Below are 21743 nucleotides of genomic sequence, written 5' to 3'. Positions count from 1 at the left end.
GTATCGTTGGGAATACTGATAAGTGTTTCTGAAATCTCTAACCAGAGTCCTTGGAATATTTATGATCTTTAGAATTTCTGTAGAATCTAGTATCTTTAAAACCTCTGAGATTGTAGGATTTCTAGGTTCTCTACCGAATTTTACGATATTAGTAAAATTGCTAACAGAAGACAGACAACAGAAGATTTAAGAGAAAAAAATAGTTTGAAAAAATCTTGGGGATCCCTTATCTTGTTTTTGAAGTAATTTGACAGAATCTTCGAGACCTCTTGTGATTTATTTTTGATGTAGTTTCAAAAAATGTCGGAAACCCTTCTTTTTCTTTTGTTTTTGAAATAAAAATAATTTAAAGATTTTCGGAGATCTCTTGTCTTATTTTTGAACTACTGACAGAAAGACTTGTCAAAAATAAATAAAACCACAATAAAACTATAAAACAATCCCCAGAAGCGCTCACTTTATTTACTTTCACTATTTGTATAAAAACAAAATCTGTGATAACTTCTTATCAGTGTTAAATCTCTTGACATGACGTCTCTAAACCGTTATCTGTTTACACTTTCCTGTCGTCACTTTAACCTTCACTTCCAACACGTACTAACATGTTAAAATTAACCCATTTACTGTTACTGTGTGTACTTAAAACCGCCACTGGTACCCCCACTGACAAAAGAATAGTCGGAGGCCGATTGGCCAAACTCGGCGAATTTCCATACCAGGTAACCCCCAAAACGAAAAATTTTGACTAACATTTAGTTGAAGGTTTCGCTTAGACGTTCCTACAACAACCACCACTTCTGTGGAGGTACCATCATCAGTCCGAAACACGTGGTGACAGCGGCACACTGTTGCTACTACATCTGGGGCGGAATTTTACCACCAAACGTCGTCAACGTGTTTAGTGGAGATTTATTTTTGAACTCTTCGACGAACTATAGCAATGTTGGCAAAATTGTCATACATCCAGAGTACGACGTTAACACCATGGCGAACGATATAGCGGTACTAGAATTAGAAACGGAACTACCGCGTGTTGGTCAAGTAGCTGCTATTGGGTTAAACAAAGAGAGCGTCAGTGCGAACTTGATGTGCACTGTTTCTGGCTGGGGAGTCCAGAACTACGTTAGTTGGGTTAAGTGTGGTGGAACTTTGTAACAAAGACGTTTCTAGAATTCATCCGAGTTGAGTGGTCGACTGTTGGCAACGAACGTCTTCATAGTAGACCATGACGAATGTCAACGACGATACGATTTTGACAACATTGCTTTATTCAAGGGGATGTTGTGTGCGGTGAATGAAGAAAGACCAGCGGATGCGTGTCAAGTAAGCAAAGGTTTGGTAATTTTGGGTTTACTTTTATACACCCACAGGGAGACTCTGGAGGTCCTTTGGTGTGCGAAGGTGTCTTAACTGGAGTGATTTCAACTGGAAAAGGGTGTGCTGATAAGAATTTTCCAGGAGTCTATAGTGACGTTCAGTTTTTTCGTTCATGGATCAGGACGGTCACTGGTCCACTGGATGTAACACCTTTTGGAGTTCTAGTTGACACTACAACGGCTGTTACAACCACTGATGGTTGGAATATATGGCACTTATTTTCGTCTTCGACACTAAAACAACTTCAAAATGTGGTTGCTGGTTTAGTATTTTTGGGAATTATTGACAGTCTGTTCTCGTAATAAGTCTGTTACTAATTAAAAAAATACTTACACCGTGTGTCTTTTTTTTTTCTTGCACACTAACTCGACGAAAGGTGGAAAAACATTAATAACGAACGTGATATTCAAAGAAATAAGAAATCGGCTAATCATGGAAACGTATGTCTAGCAATTTTCGTTTTATGAGCGCATTCGTCAGATTATGAAATATCTGATTTTCAGCTCCATGTGCCAGAGATGGAACACGTACCAAAATAATACAGAAGAAACCTCATTTCATTATGAAATGCAAACACTGTTCCAGCACAACCAAGGAAATTTTTTGTTCGATAATACGGGGATTAAAGACAGTCTGCAAACAAAAGCAGACAAACTGAAAAACTACATGAAATATTTTCCCCGCCTTCACGAAAAATAATAGTTATATTATGAATTCATAAATCATACCACATAAATGCCACACGCACGAAAGCTACGCTACAATACATTTTAAACACCGTGCTTTTAGTAGATTAGTTTCGCCTAGACAAAGCTCAATTCAGGAATTTTAATTTTAATCCGCTTTGTCTTGTAACTATTTTTGCGTTCATTAAATTTAATACCACTTTTTATGCGACTAATAACATAATTGCCCGATGGAGGCTCCTACTCGACATTTGTGAAATTTTATGGGAAGCCTCTTAGGGAATTCGTGAATACCGTATTAGCTTGAGCTGTTATAAAGTTTTGTTTATTTCCATTTATTTGAATAGTTTGGAGGGTAAATACATTAATTTGTGGAGATTATGCGGGTGTAATCTGTTTGAATAAACTTCAAAGGGTGGAGCTGCAGATAATTTAATAATATTCGTGGAAGAAACGGGCTGAATTATATATTAGCGAAGTTAAAGACTTTGCGGCTAGTGGGACAAACATGGCGAACAAAAAATTTATTGCTGGAGCTAATGTGATTATTTTGGGGCTGGAAACACGATGGACTCTTGCCTTCAACAGTTTGGGTTTAGCGAAGTTGGAATGTTGAATTTACGCAAATTTAATTTTTTAGACGTGACGCTCATAGTTTGAACTTTTCAGAGTTGGAAAGTAGGTGCCCCGTTTGTCTGTTGTTGACTCAGCATCTTTCAAACTTTTTAAGGTTATGGTAGAGATGTCCTTATTCCCTCCAAAAATGTAATGACTGTGTTTCAAAATTTTGTTGCATAATTTTTTTCTAAAATGGACAAAATATTATTGCGGTTTCTTAGTGAATTTATGTTTTAACATGATTTTCAAAAATATTGGCAGTGTATAACTTTTTTTTATTTTTGGGGGTTTTTCGCGTTCTTTTTTTAATATGACAAAGAATCTTAAGGGTCCCTTTGTATTTTATTTTCGAAAGAATTTGAAAAAATCTCGGGATTCCTTTTTTTTCTTCTTTCAGTGCCCTTTTTAAGGATATGAAAGAATATTCGATAATTTCTTCGGTTTATTTTTCGAAAAATTTCTTAAGAGCCCCTTATTGTCTTTGCTTTAAATATGTAAAAGAACCTTAAAGCCTTCTATGTTTTATTTTTGATAGACCTTAAAGGAATCTTGTAGGCCCTTAGCGTTTTTTTTGTTAAATATGGGAAAGAATCTTAAGGGTTCCTTCGTATTTTATTTTCGAAACAATTTGAAAAAATCTCGGGATTCCCTTTTTTCCTCAGTTCAGTGCCTTTTTTAAAGAATATGAAAGAATATTCGAGAATTTCCTCGGTTCATTTTTCGAAAAATTTGAAAGAATTTTAAGGGCCCCTTATTGTCCTTGCGTTAAATATGTAAAAGAACCTTAAAGCCTTCTATGTTTTATTTTTGATAGACCTTAAAGGAATCTTGTAGGCCCTTAGCGTTTTTTTTTTGTTAAATATGGGAAATAATAAAGTCTCGTTTCCCAAACACTGCATTCTTCAAAACTGCTTTAAAAGACTATAAAAAACTTCTTAACAATAAAATAAATGAAATTAAAATGCACAACTGCGATCAGATCTTGACAAACTCTGTAAACGTACACAAAGCTGCTTGGAAAGTGATTAATGCTAACAGAAATCATGATCATTCCAATGTATATTCGGAAAATCTCAATGCAGAAGGTTTTAATAAATTCTTCATTGATAACATTAATCTACTCAAATCAAAGATACCAAAAAATCACGTGAATCTAAAGGACAATCCATTAAATCATGTTAATGTAAAATTTAATTTTAGTGAAATTACTCCCATTTATCTCAGAGAACTGATAGGCAAAATGAAAAATAAAACTAGTAAAGATTTGTACGAACTCAACATTATAATGATAAAATCTGTTATAAACTCAATCATAAGCCCTCTCACAAAAATGATAAATTACAGCATAAGATATGGTATATTCCCAAATTGTCTAAAAAAATCCAAAATTGTCCCAGTTCACAAAAAAGGTAATGTAGATGATTATAATAATTATCGACCAATTGCGATAATCCCTGTACTATCAAAAATCTTTGAGCAGGTTTTGAACAAACAGCTAACTGATTTTCTGGTCAATAACAATATATTATTTACATCACAGTTTGGCTTTATAGCAAAGAAGTCGACTTCTATGGCAATTAACGAACTTGTTTCTTTTATCAGCGACGGTTTCGAAAATAAGGAATATGTCGGTATTACATTTTGTGATCTCTCCAAGGCGTTTGATTGTGTTGATCATAGTTTACTTGTCTCAAAACTAAGAAATATAGGTATAGCAAATTCATCTGTAACGCTCTTATCAAACTATCTATCCAAACGCTGTCAAACCACATTATATAATTCTCATTTGTCACAGTGCCAAATAACGACGTATGGCGTTCCACAAGGGTCCATTTTGGGACCCCTACTGTTTATAGTTTATATCAACAATCTACCAGCAGCAGTTGATGATGTTAATCTAATATTATATGCTGATGATACCACCCTAAGCACAGCTAACCGTAGATTAGCGACTGTGACTGGAAAGCTGGCCGCTGCACAATCAAATGCTCAGAACTGGTTTCATCGCAATGGCCTATATTTGAACAAAGACAAAACATCTACAATGATATTTTCCATGCGATATATTGGCATAGACAATCCTAACCACACTAAATTTCTAGGCATAACGTTGGATACAACTCTCTGCTGGGAAGCTCATGTTGATGTCTTAAGCAAGAAACTTGCAAAAACAATTTACCTATTACGTAAACTCAGTAGTATAGTGTCACTTAACATTAAAAAATTAGTATATTTCAGCCTATTCCAGAGCCATTTTGCGTATGCTCTTGCGACTTGGGGACATACAACACATCTTCCCAGAATTTTCAAACTTCAGAGGAAAGCAATTCGTATAATATCTAATGTGAACTATAGAGAAGATGTGAGGCAATATTACGTAGAACATGGAATCTTGACAGTTCCATCGCTCTATGTATACCAATGTTTAGTAAATGTGAAAACGCGCATTGAAAGCTACACGAAAAATCGCGACCACCATTGTTATAACACCAGACAGGGTGATGATATTTGCCTTGACTTTCGGAGAATAAATAAAAGTAGAAACTCCATCAATTACTATGGCCCTCAGTTTTACAACTGCCTACCCGATAATATTGCGTCACTACCAATGCCCCAGTTTCTAATAAAAATTAAAACATTGCTGTTAAAATCTCCACTTTATGATACTGATATAAGGTCAATTAAATCAGTATTTAATAAATAATGTGAAGTGGGTGCTGCTTCTATCTTTTATATTTGCTAAATGTTATGCTGTCCATATACACATGTATGTTTTGTACCACGTGCATATTTATTGTCGATATGACATACTGTCTTGACATTGCTGAAATGTATCATTTCTTAAGGCACAATAAAACCTATTATTATTATTATTATTAAATAATCTGGGTCTCTTTGTATTTTATTTTAGAAACAATTTGAAACAATCTCGGGATTCCCTTTTTCCCTCATTTCAGTGCCTTTTTTTAAAAATATGAAAAAATATTCGAGAATTTCTTCGGTTCATTTTTCGAAAAATTTGAACGAATCTTAAGGGCCCCTTATTGTCCTTGCTTTAAAAATGTAAAAGAACCTTAAAGCCTTCTTTATTTTATTTTTAACAGACCTTAAAGGAATCTTGTAGGCCCCTTAGCGGGTTTTTTTTTTGCTAAATATGAGAAAGAATCTTTGTATTTTATTTTTGAAAGAATTTGAAAAAGCTCAGGATTCCGTTTTTTTCTCGTTTTTGGAAAAGTTTAAAACAATTTAGGGACCCTCAGTGCCCTCTTTTATGAATATAAAGTAATATTCAAAGCTTTCTGTGTTTAATTTTTGAAAAACTGAATGAATCATGCGAGCCCTTTTTGTTTGTTTTTTTTTTTTAATGTGAGAAAGAAACTTAAGAAGCCTGTTATTTTTGAAAAAATTTGAAAATATGTCGTGTTTCAATTTTTATTTTGACAAGATTTTCAAAAAGTTAAGGGCCCCCAGTAGCTTATTTTTAAGAATATGAAAACATATTCGAGAACAGTTTATTTTTGAAAGAATTTTTTTTAATCTTCGAGAGTTTTTTGGTTTATTTTTGGAAAAAGTTGAAAGGATCTTGAGAGCACCTAGTGCCTTTTTTATGTATGTAAAATAATCTTCATGGTCTCTTATATTTAATTTGTGGAAGACCTTGAACAAATCTTAGGGACTCTTGGTGACTTTTTTTTTTAATGTGTAAGAATTTTTAAGGATCCCTTGTATTTTATTTTTGAAAGAATTTGAAAAGATGTCGAGATCCCCTTTTTTTCCTATTTTTGAAAAAGTTCGAAAAAATTTAGGAACCCTCAGTGCCCTTCTTTTAGCAATATAAAAGAATAGCCCAAGTTTCTTGTGTTTTATTTTTCAAAGACTGGGAGCCCTTAGTGTTTTTCTTTTATAAGAGAAAGAAACTTAAGGGTCCATTTTGTGTTGTTTTTGAAAGAATTCGAAAATATATCAGGTTTCTATTTTTATTTTGGGAAGAATTTGAAAAAAGTTAGGAGCCCTCAGTGCCTTTTTTAAAGAATGTGAAAGAATATTCGAGACCATTGAAGCTTCTTTTGGTTTATTTTTGAAAGAATTAAAAAAAATCTTCTAGAACTGTTTTGATATATTTTTGAAAAAGTTTCAAAGGATCTTGACAGCTGCTAGTATCTTTTTTTTTAATATGTAAAGGAATCTTAATGGTTTCTTATATTTAATTTTGAGAAGACCTTGAGAGAATCTTGTTAGCCCTTTGTGTATTTTTTTTTTAATATGAGAAAGAAACTTGAAGGGCCCTTGCGTGTTATTTTTTAAAAGATATGTCGTCTTTCCATTTTTATTTTGGAAAGAATCTGAAAAAAATTACGGACCCCCAGTGTCTTTCTTGAAAAATATGAAAGAATATTCGAGAACATTTGAAGCTTCTTTTGGCTTACTTTTGAAAGAATTTTTTTAATTTTCGAGCATTTTTTTTGGTTTATTTTTGGAAAAATTTGAAAGGATCTTGAGAGCTCCCAAGTCTTTTTTATATATGTAAAACAATCTTCATGGTCTCTTATATTTAATTTTTGGAAGACCTTGAACACATCTTGGGGGCCCTTGGTAATTTTTTTTTAAATGCGAAAGAACATTTAAGGGTCCATTGTATTTTATTTTTGAAACGATTTGAAAACATCTCGACAGTCCCTTTCTTTCCTATTTTTGAAAGAGTTTGAAAAAATTTAGGGGCCCTTAGTGCCTTTTTTAAGAATATAAAAAAATATTCGAAGCTTCTTGTGTTTAATTTTTAAAAACTTTGAAAGGACCGTGGGAACCCTTAGATTTTTTTAATAAGAAAGAAACTTAAGCGTCCCTTGTGTTATTTTTGAAAAAATTTGAAAATGTCTTTTTCCCTTTTTTCTTTTGGCAAGATTTTGAGAAAGTTAAGAGCCCCCAGTACCTTTTTTTTTAAAAATATGAAAAAATATTTGAGAACATTTTAAGCTTTTTTAATTTATTTTTGAAAGAATTTGTTTTTAATCTTCGAGAATTTTTCTTTTATTTTTGAAAGGATTTGAAAACATCTCGAGATTCCCTTTCTTTCCTATTTTTGAAAGAGTTTGAAAAAGTTTAGGAGCCCTTAGTGCCCTTCTTTTAGTAATATAAAAGAATATTCGAAGCATCTTGTGTTTAATGTTTGAAAAACTTCGGGATTCCTTTTCTTTCCTATTTTTGAAAGAGTTTGAAAAAATTTAGGGGTCCTTAGTGCATTTTTTAAGAATATAAAAAAATATTCAAAGCTTCTTGTGCTTAATTTTTGAAAAACTTTGAAAGAATCATGGGAACTCAGATTTTTTTAATAAGAAAGAAACTTAAGGGTCCCTTGTGTTATTTTTGAAATAATTTGAAAATATGTCTTTTTCCCATTTTTCTTTTGGCAACATTTTGAAAAAGTTAAGAGCCCCCAGTACCTTTTTTTAAGAATATGAAAAAATATTCGAGAACATTTTAAGCTCTGTTTAGTTTATTTTTGAAAGAATGTTTTTTAATCTTCGAGAATTTTTGGTTTATTTTTGGAAAAATTTGAAAAGATCTTGAGAGCTCCTAGTTTTTTTTATATATGTAAAACAATCTTCATGATCTCTTATATTTAATTTTTGGAAGACCTTGAACAAATCTTGGGGGCCCTTGGTAATTTTTTTAAATGCGAAAGAATTTTTAAGGGACCCTTGTATTTTATTTTTGAAAGGATTTGAAAACATCTCAAGATTCCCTTTTTTTCTTATTTTTAAAAGAGTTTCAAAAAATTTAGGGGCCCTTAGTGCCTTTTTTTAAGAATATAAAAAAAATACGAAGCTTCTTGTGTTTAATTTTTGAAAAACTTTGAAAGATTCGTGGGAACCCTTGGATTTTTTTTAACAATAAAAAACTTAAGGGTCCTTTCTGTGTTATTTTTGAAAAAATTTGAATGTATGTCTTTTTTCCATTTTCATTTTGGCCAGATTTTGAAAAAGTTAAGAGCCCCCAGTACCTTTTTTTCAAGAATATGAAAAAATATTCGAGAACATTTGAAGCTTTTTTAAATTTATTTTTGAAAGATTTTTTTTTAATCTTCAAAAATTTTTTGGTTTATCTTTGGAAAAATTTGAAAGAATCTTGAGAGCTCCTAGTGCCTTTTTTATATATGTAAAACAATCTTCATGGTCTCTTATATTTAAATTTTGGAAGACCTTGAACTCATCTTGGGGGCCCTTGGTAATTTTTTTTAAATGCGAAAAAATTTTTTAGGGTCCCTTGTACTTTATTTTTGAAATAATTTGAAAACATCTCGAGATTCCTTTTCTTTCCTACTTTTGAAAGAGTTTGAAAAAATTTAGGAGCCCTTAGTGCCCTTCTTTTAGTAATATAAAGAAATATTCAAAGCTTCTTGTGTTTAATTTTTGATAAACTGCAAGAATCGTGGAAGCCCTTTGTGATTTTTTTAATATAAGAAAGAAACTTTAGAAACTTTCTGGGTTATTTTTGAAAAAAATTGAAAATATGTCGTGATTTCATTTTTATTTTGGCAAGATGTTGTTATAGTTAAGAGCCTCCAGTACCTCTTCTAAGAATATGAAAAAATATTGGACAACATTTGAAGCTTTTTTTAGTTTATTTTTGAAAGAATTTCTTTTTAATCTTTGAAAATGTTTGGTTTATTTTTGGAAAAGTTTGAAAGGATCTTGAGAGCTCCTAGTGTCTTTTTTATATACGTAAAACAATGTTGTAGATCTCTTATATGTATTTAATTTTTTGAAGACCTTGAACATATCTTGTTGGCCCTTAGTATTTTTTTTTTAAATGCGAAAGAATTTTTAAGGGTCCCTTGTATTTTGTTTTCGAAAGGATTTCAAAACATCGCGAGATTCCCTTTCTTTCCTATTTAATGAAAGAGTTTGAAATAATTTAGGGGCCCTTAGTGCCTTTTTTTAAGAATATAAAAAAATATAAATTTTGAAAGATTCATGGGAACCCTTAGATTTTTTTTAATAAGAAAGAAACTTAAGGTTTCCTCGTGTGTTGTTTTTGAAAAAATTTGAAAATATGTCTTTTTTCCATTTTTATTTTGACAAGATTTTGAAAAAGTTAAGAGCCTCCAGTACCTTTTTTTAAGAATATGAAAAAATATTCGAGAACATTTTAAGCTCTGTTTAGTTTATTTTTGAAAGAATTTTTTTTATCTTCGAGAATTTTTGGTTTATTTTTGGAAAATTTTGAAAAGATCTTGAGAGCTCCTAGTATCTTTTTTATGTATGTAAAACAATCTTCATGGTCTATTATATTTAATTTTTAGAAGATCTTGAACAAATCTTGGGGGCCCTTGTTATTTTTTTTTTAAATGCGAAGGAATTTTTAAGGGTGCCTTGTATTTTATTTTTGAAAGGATTCGAAAACATCTCGAGATTCCCCTTCTTTCTTATTTTTGAAAGAGTTTGAAAAAATTCTGAAGCCCTTAGAGCACTTCTTTTAGTAATATAAAGGAATATTCAAAGCTTCTTGTGTTTAATTTTTGATAAACTGAAAGAATCGTGTGAGCCCTTTGTATTTTTTTTAATATGAGAAAGAAACTTAAGAAGCTTTCTGTGTTATTTTTGAAAAAATTTGAAAATATGTCGTGTTTCCATTTTAATTTTGGCAAGACTTTGAAATAGTTAAGAGCCTCCAGTATCTTTTTTAAGAATATGAAAAAATATTCCAGAGCATTTAAAGCTTTTTTTAGTTTATTTTTGAAAGAGTTTTTTTAATCTTCCAGAATTTTTTGTTTATTTTTAGAAAAATTTGAAAGGATCTTGAGAGGTCCTAATGCCTTTTTTATATATGTACAACAACCTTCATGGTCTCTTATATTTAAATTTTGGAAGACCTTGAACACATCTTGGGGGCCCATGGTAATTTTTTTTAAATGCGAAAGCATTTTTAAGGGTCCATTGTATTTTATTTTTGAAAGGATTTGAAAACATCTCGAAATTCCCTTTCTTTCCTATTTTTGAAAGAGTTTGAAAAAATTTAGGGGCCATTAGTGCCTTTTTTTAAGAATATAAAAAAATATTCGAAGCTTCTTGTGTTTAATTTTTGAAAAACTTTGAAAGATTCGTAGGAATCCTTTGATTTTTTTTAATAATAAAGAAACTTAAATGTCCTTTGTGTGCTATTTTTGAAAAAATTTGAAAATACGTCTTTTTTACATTTTTATTTTGACAAGATTTTGAAAAAGTTAAGAGCCCCCAGTACCTTTTTTTTAAGAATAGGAAAAAATATTCGAGAATATTTTAAGCTCTTTTTAGTTTATTTTTGAAAGAATTTTTTTTAATCTTCGAGAATTTTTGGTTTATTGTTAGAAAATTTTAAAAGAATCTTGCGAGCTCCTAGTGCCCTTTTTACATATGTAAAACAATCTTCATGGTATCTTATACTTAAATTTTGAAGGACCTTGAACACATCTTGGGGGCCCTTGGGATAATTTTTTTTTTATGCGAAAGCGTTTTTAAGGGTCCATTGTATTTTATTTTTGAAAGGATTTGAAAACATCTCGAGATTCCCTTTCTTTCCTATTTTTGAAAGAGTTTGAAAAAACTTAGTGGTCCTTAGTGCCTTTTTTAAAGAATATAAAAAAATATTCGCAGCTTCTTGTGTTTAATTTTTGAAAAACTTTGAAAGATTCGTGAGAACCCTTGGATTTTTTTTAACAATAAAGAAACTTAAGGGTCCTTTCTGTGTTATTTTTGGAAAAATTTGAAAATATGTCTTTTTTCCATATTTATTTTGGCCAGATTTTGAAAAAGTTAAAAGCCCCCAGTACCTTTTTTTTAAGAATATGAAAAAATATTCGAGAACATTTTAAGCTTTTTTAAATTTATTTTTGAAAGAATTTTTTTAATCTTCAAGAATTTTTTGGTTTATCTTTGGAAAAATTTGAAAGAATCTTGAGAGCTCCTAGTGCCTTTTTTATATATGTAAAACAATCTTCATGGTCTCTTATATTTAAATTTTGAAAGACCTTGAACACATCTTGGGGGCCCTTGGTAATTTTTTTTAAAATGCGAAAGGATTTTTAAGGGTCCATTGTATTTTATTTTTGAAGGGATTTGAAAACATCTCGAGATTCCCTTTCTTTCCTATTTTTGAAAGAGTTTGAAAAAATTTAGGGGCCCTTAGTGCCTTTATTTAACAATATAAAAAAATGTTCGAAGCTTCTTGTGTTTAATTTTTGAAAAACTTTGAAAGATTCGTGGGAACCCTTATACTTTTTATATAAGAAAGAAACTTAATAGTCACTTGTGTGTTATTTTTGAAATAAATTGAAAATTTGTCAGATTTTCCATTTTATTTTTGGAAAAGTATGAAAAAATTTACTCACTGCCTTTTTTAAGAATGTAACAGAACATTCAAGAATATTTGAAGCTTCATGTGGTTTATTTTTGAAAAAAATTGAAATCATCTCGGATATCTTTGTGGTTTTATTTTTGAAAAATCTTAAGGGCCCCTACCGTCTTTTTTTTAAATATCCTGCCATCCTCATCCCCTCCCCCCACACCAATCACACATTTCTCGATACAACAACCCCAAATCAATGTTCCAACTCCACCCCCACCCCAACTTTTTCTTAAAAAAACCGCCCTTAATTCCGCCATCTGCCTCGAACTCAAAACTGTTACACAACTCACACAAATAAAATACATCCCGATTTCGCACCTGAGCCGCGAGCCAAACACAATTGAAAAACTGCCTCGGGCGTAAATCGGCCAACGCAACAAAAGCTGCAAATTCCCCGGAAAATTTTATCGTCCAATTTGCAATCCGGTTTTTAATTAAACGAAAAATGCTCCAAAGCTGCATGAATCATTGCAAACTCGCCGAATAAATTAGCGCAAAAGGCGAGCTTTTGCTTTGTGACGAAAGCTGCGTAAGTGGTAGGGGGTGCATTCTACAGGTGGCGGTAGGAGGTTTTGATAGGAGTTTTGGCCAATCGGATGCAACAAGTACGGATCAACGTGTGCCAACATCAAAACTAGCTTTCACAGCATCACACGAAAGTTTTGAAATTTAGGTGCTTTAGTACCTTGCTCTTAGTGACATTCCGGTATTCGACTGTAGTGGTTGCAACGGAGATTTGTAGTGAAAGTTCACGAGGGAGAGAGCAATGTAAGTTTTTTTGTTATTTATTAATTTTAATGCGGGTTCGATCGGGAAAAGAAACTTGAGTGGATTATATTTTTCATTTTTTATTTGTAAAGGGTTCAAATGTGGAGTTATATTGGAGGAAGAAAGCGGCACGAAATGTCAGTATATAATTTTCGTGTTCTGGGATAGGATATTTTTAACACGAATTTTCTACTATTCGTGTTCGGTGTAATTTAATATTTAATAACACAATATTACGTAATTTTTTAAAAATTAAAAAAATTACGTCCTGCGGAATTTATTTTATTGCTAACGTTACGACATACACCTTTGATCTCGTAGCTACTTTTAATTAAATTTTCAGCAATTTTCTTCTGTGTTGCATGGCAGTTCATTATCGTGTTCATCAACACTTTTAATATTTTATTGAGTAACTTTCATCAGACCTTTATTAAAACATTTTTAATAATACAAATATTAAAAAAATTGTAAATCATTTTTTTAACAATTTTTCATGAGTCTAATTGTCCCGTCTTTTATGGACGGAAGAACCACAAATTAAATTCATTCGTACTTGTAAATTTTACAAAATTGCTTAAGGCATTTTTATGTCTGTTTAATAAAAACAAGTCTTAAAATAAACTGAAACGTAACTAATAAATAAAAAAATTAAAGCTCTGTTGTACGGTGGAAATAATCGCTTGAAGGTATGAGGAAATTTTCTACAAGAGTAATTAATTTTATTAAATAAATAAAATTAAATGTTGCTCATTTTGTGCAAGCAACACCTCTGCATTATTGTGTAAGTCCTACAGATGTAGTTTATGAATCCGTGTTGAGTTTTTACCAGAAGCATCCAGTTTTTAGGAAAAAATCCTACAACATTTAACTTTGAAACTGCAACATCGAATGCTTTGAAATATTACAAACGTTTTTTTACCTTTGACCAATTTTTTTCTTCGTTTTTGCAATTTTCCATTTTTCAGAGTTTTAGTTTAATAATTTTTCTATATTACAGTTTTCATTTTTCGATTGTTCAATTTTTCGTTTCCTCAGTTTTACAAGTTCTTGAGTTTAATTTTTCATTTCCCTGATTTTTTTTAATTTGCATTTTTTCGATTTTAAATCGCAATTTTTAGTTTTTTCATTTTCTTTAATTTTTCAATTTCGATTTTATTAATTTTCGTTTATCCAGTTTTTCAAATTTCCAATCTATTCCAATTTTCCCATTTTTCAATGTTTCGATTTTATAATTTTTCGTTTTATCCGTTATTCAATTTCTCGACTTCCAAATTCCTCAATTTTTCAATTTTGTAATTATTGTATATATTATGTGTCAGTTTTTAATTTTTCGAATTTTCAATTTTGCGTTTCCTCAGTTTTCCAAGTCCTTGACTTTTATTTTTCATTTTCCTATTTTTTTAATTTTCATTTTTTCGATTTTAATTACGTTTTTTCGTTTCTTCATTTTTTCAATTTTCCATTTTCCGCAGTTCGGTTTCATAATTTTTCGTTTTTTCAACTTTAATGTTTCAATTTTTCAATTTCTCGACTTCCAAATTCTTCAGTTTTTCGTTCCTTCAATTTTTCGATTTGCAGTTTTTTAATTTGGAATTTTTCTACGTTACAGTTTTTTATTTTTCGATTTTTAATTTTTCAATTTCTCGACTTTCAAATTCTTGAATTTTTCGTTTGTTCTATTATTAGGTTTGCAATTCTTCAATTTTGCAATTATTTTACGTCACAATTTTTCATTTTTGGATTTTTAAATTTTTTGTTTCCTCAGTTTTTTAAGTTCTTGATTTTTATTTTTCATATTCCTTTGTTTTAGTTTCAATTTTCTCGATTTTTTTTCTTTCCTTTTAATTTTACAATTGTTTGATATCACAATTTTTGTTTTTTAATTTACTTTATTTTTTCAATTTTTCCATATTTCAAAGATTTGCAATTTTTCAATTTTTTAATTTTGCATTTATTTTATATCACAATTTTTCATTTGTCAATTTTTAATTTTTCGATTTTTCAATTTTTCGTTTCCTTAGTTTTTCAAGTTCTTGATTTTTATTTTTCATTTTCCTATGTTTTAGTTTCAATTTTTTCGATTTTATATCACAATTTTTCGTTTCTTTGATTGCAATGTTTCTTTCGATTTTATAATTTTTGGTGTATTCAAATTTTCAATCTTGTTCTTTTCCTTCAATTTTGCAATCTTTTGATATAACAGTTTCTGTTTTTTTTATTTTCTTTTTTTTTCAATTTTCCCATTTTTCAGTCTTTCGGTTTCATAATTTTTCATTTTATCAATTTTTTAATTTCTCGACTTCCAAATTCTTCAAATTTTTGTTTCTTCAATTATCAGATTTGCAATGTTTCAATTTTTTAATTTTGCATTTATTTTATATCACAATTTTTCAATTGTCAATTTTTAATTTTTCGATTTTTCAATTTTTCGCTTCCTTAGTTTTTCAAGTTCTTGATTTTTATTTTTCATTTTCCTATGTTTTAGTTTCAATTTTTTCGATTTTATATCACAATTTTTCGTTTCTTTGATTGCAATGTTTCTTTCGATTTTATAATTTTTTGTGTACTCAAATTTTCAATCTTGTTCTTTTCCTTCAATTTTGCAATCTTTTGATATAACAGTTTCTGTTTTTTTTATTTTCTTTTTTTTTTCAATTTTCCCATTTTTCAGTCTTTCGGTTTCATAATTTTTCCTTCTATTAATTTTTCAATCTCCCGACTTCCACATTCTTCAAATTTTCGTTTCTTCAATTATTAGATTTGCAATTTTTCAATTTTTTAATTTTGCATTTATTTTATATCACAATTTTTCATTTGTCAATTTTTAATTTTTCGATTTTTCAATTTTTCGCTTCCTTAGTTTTTCAAGTTCTTGATTTTTATTTTTCATTTTCCTATGTTTTAGTTTCAATTTTCTTGATTTTTTATCACAATTTTTCGTTTTTTGATTTCTTTCGATGTTATAATTTTTCGTTTATTCAGTTTTTCAAATTTTCAATTTTGTTCTTTTCCATGAATTTTATTTTATCTTTTGATATATCACAACTTTTGTTAATTTTATTTTCTTTATTTTTTTAATTTTCCCATTTTTCAAAGATTTGCAATTTTTCAATTTTTTAATTTTGCATTTATTTTATAATACAATTTTTCATTTGGCAATTTTTTGACTTTTCAAATTTTAGTTTCCTCAATTTTTTATTTTATATGTATTAAGTACAGTTGTTCGATTTTTCATTTCCTTTATTTGCTCAATATTTCTTTCGTTTTTATAATTTTTCGTTTATTCAGTTTTTCAAATTTTCAATCTGTTCCTTTTCCTTTTTCCTCAATTGTGCAATTTCGTGCCATCATAATTTTTTGTTTTTTTATTTTCATTATTTTTTCATTTTTCCAATTTTTCTCGACTCCCAAATTCTTCAATTTTTCGTTTCTTCAATTGTTAGATTTGCAATTTTTCACTTTTTCGTTTCCTCGTTGTTGGTTTTAATTGTTCATTTTCCTGATTTTTTTTATTTTCTATTTTTCGATTCTATGTCGCAATTTTTCGTTTTTTCATTTCGGTTATTTTTTTATATATTTTTTTAATTTTCCCATTTTTCATTGTTTTAGTTTCTGTATTTTTGGCTTAATTAATTTCTCAAGTTCTCGACTTCCAAATTCATCAATTTTTTGTTTCTTCAATTATTATTCGATTTGCAATTTTTCAATTTTGCAATTATTTTATGTCACAATTTTTCATTTTCCTATTTTTTAATTTCAATTTTCTCCTTTTATATAAAAGTTTTATCAATTTTTCAATTTCTCGACTTCCAAATTCTTCAAATTTTCGTTTTTTCAATTGTTAGGTTTGCAATTAATCAATTTTTTAATTTTGGGTTCATTTTATATTAAAATTTTTCATTTGCCAATTTTTAATTTTTCAATTTTTCAAATTTTAGTTTCCTCGGTTTTCGATTTTATATTACAATTTTTCGATTTTTCTTTTCCTTTATTTGCTTAATATTTCTTTTGACTTTATAATTTTTCGTTTATTCAGTTTTTCTTTTGATTTTATAATTTTTCGTTTCAATTTTTCAATTCCTCGATTTTCCAATTTTTAAATTTGAATTTTGCAATTTTTAGATTTCTCAATTAACTGATTTTCCGATTTCTTTAATTTTTAATAGTTTGAATTTATATTTCGTTTTTTCAATTTTGCACTTTTTCTTTTTTTAAGTTTCTCAAGCTTTGAATTAATTTTTCAATTTTTCAAATTTTAGATTCCTCGGTTTTTGATTTTATATTACACTTTCTCGATTTTTCATTTCCTTTATTTGCTTAATATTTCTTTCGATTTTATAATTCTTCATTTATTCAGTTTTTCAAATTCTCTATCTGTTCCTTTTTCTTTTTGTTCAATTTCACAATTTTTCGTTTTTACATTTTCATTTTTCCGATTTTTCTTGACTTTCAACTTTTTCCATTTTTCATTTTTTGGTTTCCTCACTTTTGAAACTCTTGATTTTTATTTTCAATTTTCCTGATTTTGTAATTTCCATTTTATCGATTTTGTCTGACAATTTTTTTTTAATATCCTTTATTTTTTCAATATTTCTTTTGATTTTATAATTTTTCGTTTTTTCAGTTGTTCAAATTTTCTATCTGTTCGTTTTCGTTTTTGTTCAATTTCACAATTTTTCGTTTTTACATTTTTATTTCTCCGATTTTTCTAGACTTTCAATTTTTCCATTTTTCATTTTTTGGTTTCCTCAGTTTTGAAGTTCTTGATTTTTATTTTCAATTTTCCTGATTTTTTAATTTTCATTTTATCGATTTTGTCTGACAATATTTCTTTTTTTAATATCCTTTATTTTTTCAATATTTCTTTTGATTTTATAATTTTTCGTTTCAATTTTTCAATTCCTGGATTTTCCAATTTTTAAATTTGAATTTTGCAATTTTTGGATTTCTCAATTAACCGATTTTCCGATTTCCTTAATTTTTAATATTTTGAATTTATATTTCGTTTTTTCAATTTTGCACTTTCTCTTTTTTTAAGTTTCTCAATTTTTGAATTAATTTTTCAATTTTTCAAACTTTAGTTTCCTCGGTTTTTGATTTTATATTACAATTTCTCGATTTTTCATTTCCTTTATTTAGTTAATATTCCTTTCGACTTTAGAATTCTTCATTTATTCACTTTTTCAAATTCTCTATCGGTTCCTTTTTCTTTTTGTTCAGTTTCACAATTTTTCGTTTTAACATTTTAATTATTTTTCAATCTTCCGATTTTTCTAGACTTTCAAATTTTTCCATTTTCCATTTTTTGGTTTACACACTTTTGAAGTTCTTGATTATCATTTTCAATTTTCCTGATTTTTTAATTTTCATTTTATCGATTTTATCTGACAATATTTCTTTCTTTAATATCCTTTATTTTTTCAATATGTCTTTTGATTTTATAATTTTTCGTTTCAATTTTTTAATTCCTCGATTTGCCGATTTTTAAATTTGAATTTTGCAATTTTTGGATTTCTCAATTTTTGAATTTCTCAATTAACCGATTTTCCGACTTCTTTAATTTTTAATAGTTTGAATTAATATTTCGTTTTTTCAATTTTGCACTTTTTCTTTTTTTAAGTTTCTCAATCTTTGAATTAATTTTCCAATTTTCTAAACTTTAGTTTCCTCGGTTTTTGATTTTATATTACAATTTCTCGATTTTTCATTTCCTTTATTTGCTTAATATTCCTTTCGATTTTATAATTCTTCATTAGTTCAGTTTTTCAAATTCTCTATCTGTTCCTTTTTGTTTTTGTTCAATTTCACAATTTTTCGTTTTTACATTTTCATTATTTTTTCATTTTTCCAATTTTTCTAGACCTTCAAATTTTTCCATTTTTCATGGTTTCCTCACTTTTGAAGTTCTCGATTTTTATTTTCAATTTTCCTGATTTTTCAACTTTCATTTAATCGATTTCATCTGACAATTTTTCTTTTTTTAATATCTTTTATTTTTTCACTATTTCTTTTGATTTTATAATTTTTCGTTTCAATTTTTCAATTCTTGGATTTGATAATTTTTAAATTTTAATTTTGCAATTTTTGGATTTCTCAATTAACCCATTTTCCGATTTCTTTAATTTTTAATATTTTGAATTTATATTTCGTTTTTTCAATTGTGCACTTTTTCTTTTTTTAAGTTTCTCAATCTTTGAATTAACTTTTCAATTTTTCAAACTTTAGTTTCCTCGGTTTTTGATTTTATATTACAATTTCTCGATTTTTCATTTCGTTTATTTGCTTAATATCCCTTCAGATTTTATAATTCTTCTATTACTCAGTTTTTCAAATTCTCTATCTGTTCCTTTTTCTTTTTGTTCAATGACACAATTTTTCCTCTTTACATTTTCATTATTTTTCAATTTTCCGATTTTACTAGACTTTCAAATTTTTCCATTTTTCATTTTTTGGTTTACACACTTTTGAAATTCTTGATTATCATTTTCAATTTTCCTGATTTTTTAATTTTCATTTTTATCTGAAAATTTTTCTTTTTTTAATATCCTATATTTTTTCAATATGTCTTTTGATTTTATAATTTTTCGTTTCAATTTTTCAATTCCTCGATTTTTCAATTTTTAAATTTGAATTTTGCAATTTTTGGATTTCTCAATGAATCGATTTTCCGATTTCTTTAATTTATAATATTTTGAATTTATATTTCGTTTTTTCAATTTTGCACTTTTTCTTTTTTTAAGTTTCTCAATCTTTGAATTAATTTTTCAATTTTTCAAACTTTAGTTTCCTCGGTTTTTGATTTTATATTACAATTTCTCGATTTTTCATTTCGTTTATTTGCTTAATATCCCTTCCGATTTTATAATTCTTCTATTACTCAGTTTTTCAAATTCTCTATCTGTTCCTTTTTCTTTTTGTTCAATGACACAATTTTTCCTTTTTACATTTTCATTATTTTTCAATTTTCCGATTTTACTAGACTTTCAAATTTTTCCATTTTTCATTTTTTGGTTTACACACTTTTGAAGTTCTTGATTATCATTTTCAATTTTCCTGATTTTTTAATTTTCATTTTATCGATTTTATCTGACAATGTTTCTTTTTTTAATATCCTTTATTTTTTCAATATTTCTTTTGATTTTATAATTTTTCGTTTCAATTTTCCAATTCTTCGATTAGCCAATTTTTAAATTTTAATTTTGCAATTTTTGGATTTCTCAATTAACCGATTTTCCGATTTCTTTAATTTTTAATATTTTGAATTTATATTTCGTTTTTGCAATTTTGCACTTTTTCTTTTTTTAAGTTTCTCAAGCTTTGAATTAACTTTTCAATTTTTCAAACTTTGGTTTCCTCGGTTTTTGATTTTATATTACACTTTCTCGATTTTTCATTTCCTTTATTTGCTGAATATCCCTTTCGATTTTATGATCCTTCATTTATTCAGTTTTTCAAATTCTCTATCTGTTCCTTTTTCTTTTTGTTCAATTTCACAATTTTTCGTTTTTACATTTTCATTTTTCCGATTTTTCTTGACTTTCAAATTTTCCATTTTTCATTTTTTGGTTTCCTCACTTTTGAAGCTCTTGATTTTTATTTTCAATTTTCCTGATTGTTTAATTTTCATTTTATCTATTTTGCCTGACAATTTTTCTTTTTTTAATATCCTTTATTTTTTCAATATTTCTTTTGATTTTATAATTTTTCGTTATTCAATTTTTCAAATTTTCTGTCTGTTCGTTTTCCTTTTTGTTCAATTTCACAATTTTTCGTTTTTACATTTTCAGTTTTCCGATTTTTCTAGACTTTCAAATTTTTCCATTTTTCATTTTTTGGTTTCCTCACTTTAGAAGTTCTTGATTTTTATTTTCAATTTTCTTGAATTTTTAATTTTCATTTTATCCATTTTGTCTGACAATTTGTTTTTTTTAATATCCTTTATTTTTTCAATATTGGTTTTGATTTTATAATTTTTCGTTTATTCAGTTTTTCAAATTTTCAATCTGTTCGTTTTCCTTTTTGTTCAATTTCACAATTTTTCGTTTTTACATTTTCAGTTTTCCGATTTTTCTGAACTTTCAAATTTTTCCATTTTTCATTTTTTGGTTTCCTCACTTTTGAACTTCTTGATTTTATTTTCAATTTTTCTGATTTTTCAACTTTCATTTTATCGATTGTATCTGACAATTTTTCTTTTTTTAAGATCCTTTATTTTTTCAATGTGTCTTGATTTTATAATTTTTCGTTTCAATTTTTCAATTCCTCGATTTACCAATTTTAAAAGTTGAATTTTGCAATTTTTGGACTTCTCAATTAACCGATTTTCCGATTTCTTTAATTTTTAATAGTTTGAATTTATATTTCGTTTTTTCAATTTTGCACTTTTTCTTTTTTAAGTTTCTGAATCTTTGAATTAATTTTTCAATTTTTCAAATTTTAGTTTCCTCGGTTTTTGATTTTATATTACAATTTCTCGATTTTTCATTTCCTTTATTTGCTTAATATCCCTTTCGATTTTATAATTATTCATTTATTCAGTTTTTCAAATTCTCTCTGTGTTCCTTTTTCTTTTTGTTCAATTTCACAATTTTTCGTTTTTACATTTTCATTATTTTTTCACTTTTCAGATTTTTCTAGACTTTCAAATTTTTCCATTTTTCACGGTTTCCTCACATTTGAAGTTCTCGATTTTTATTTTCAATTTGCCTGATTTTTCAACTTTCATTTAATCGATTTTATCTGACAATTTTTCTTTTTTTAATATCCTTTATTTTTTCAATATTTCTTTTGATTTTATAATTTTTCGTTTTTTTCAATTTTCCAATTTTTAGATTTTTGAAAGTCTATTTTATACTTTTTCACTGTTTCATTTTTGATTTTTCACTTTTACAATTTTTCAATTTTTTTTAT

At 27.8% G+C, this 21743-nt stretch overlaps 2 protein-coding genes across 2 annotated transcripts in view; both read left to right on the top strand.

Annotated features, from left to right (window-relative positions):
• Positions 1-536: 536 nt before the first annotated feature.
• On the top strand, positions 537-1716 carry LOC135129367 (trypsin beta-like). Its single transcript, XM_064056517.1, has 4 exons — positions 537-719; positions 763-1122; positions 1171-1323; positions 1371-1716. The coding sequence occupies exons 1-4, from the start codon at positions 603-605 to the stop codon at positions 1677-1679; spliced, it is 939 nt and encodes a 312-aa protein (XP_063912587.1). The 5' UTR covers positions 537-602; the 3' UTR covers positions 1680-1716.
• A 10825-nt stretch (positions 1717-12541) lies between these two features.
• Positions 12542-21743, top strand: part of LOC135129375 (uncharacterized) — a 194230-nt gene continuing 185028 nt past the window's right edge. The window contains exon 1 of the mRNA XM_064056526.1: positions 12542-12833. The gene's annotated coding sequence lies outside the window, so the exon portion shown is untranslated. The remainder of the gene's footprint in view (positions 12834-21743) is intronic.

The sequence above is a fragment of the Zophobas morio genome, unplaced genomic scaffold, assembly GCF_036711695.1.
Source record: "Zophobas morio isolate AGI-343-1 ecotype UQ-CSIRO unplaced genomic scaffold, CSIRO_AGI_Zmor_V1 ptg000016l, whole genome shotgun sequence".
NCBI classification, from domain to species: Eukaryota; Metazoa; Arthropoda; class Insecta; order Coleoptera; family Tenebrionidae; genus Zophobas; species Zophobas morio.
Note: the sequence above shows the minus strand (reverse complement) of the source record. Positions and strands in the feature narration are given on the sequence as shown.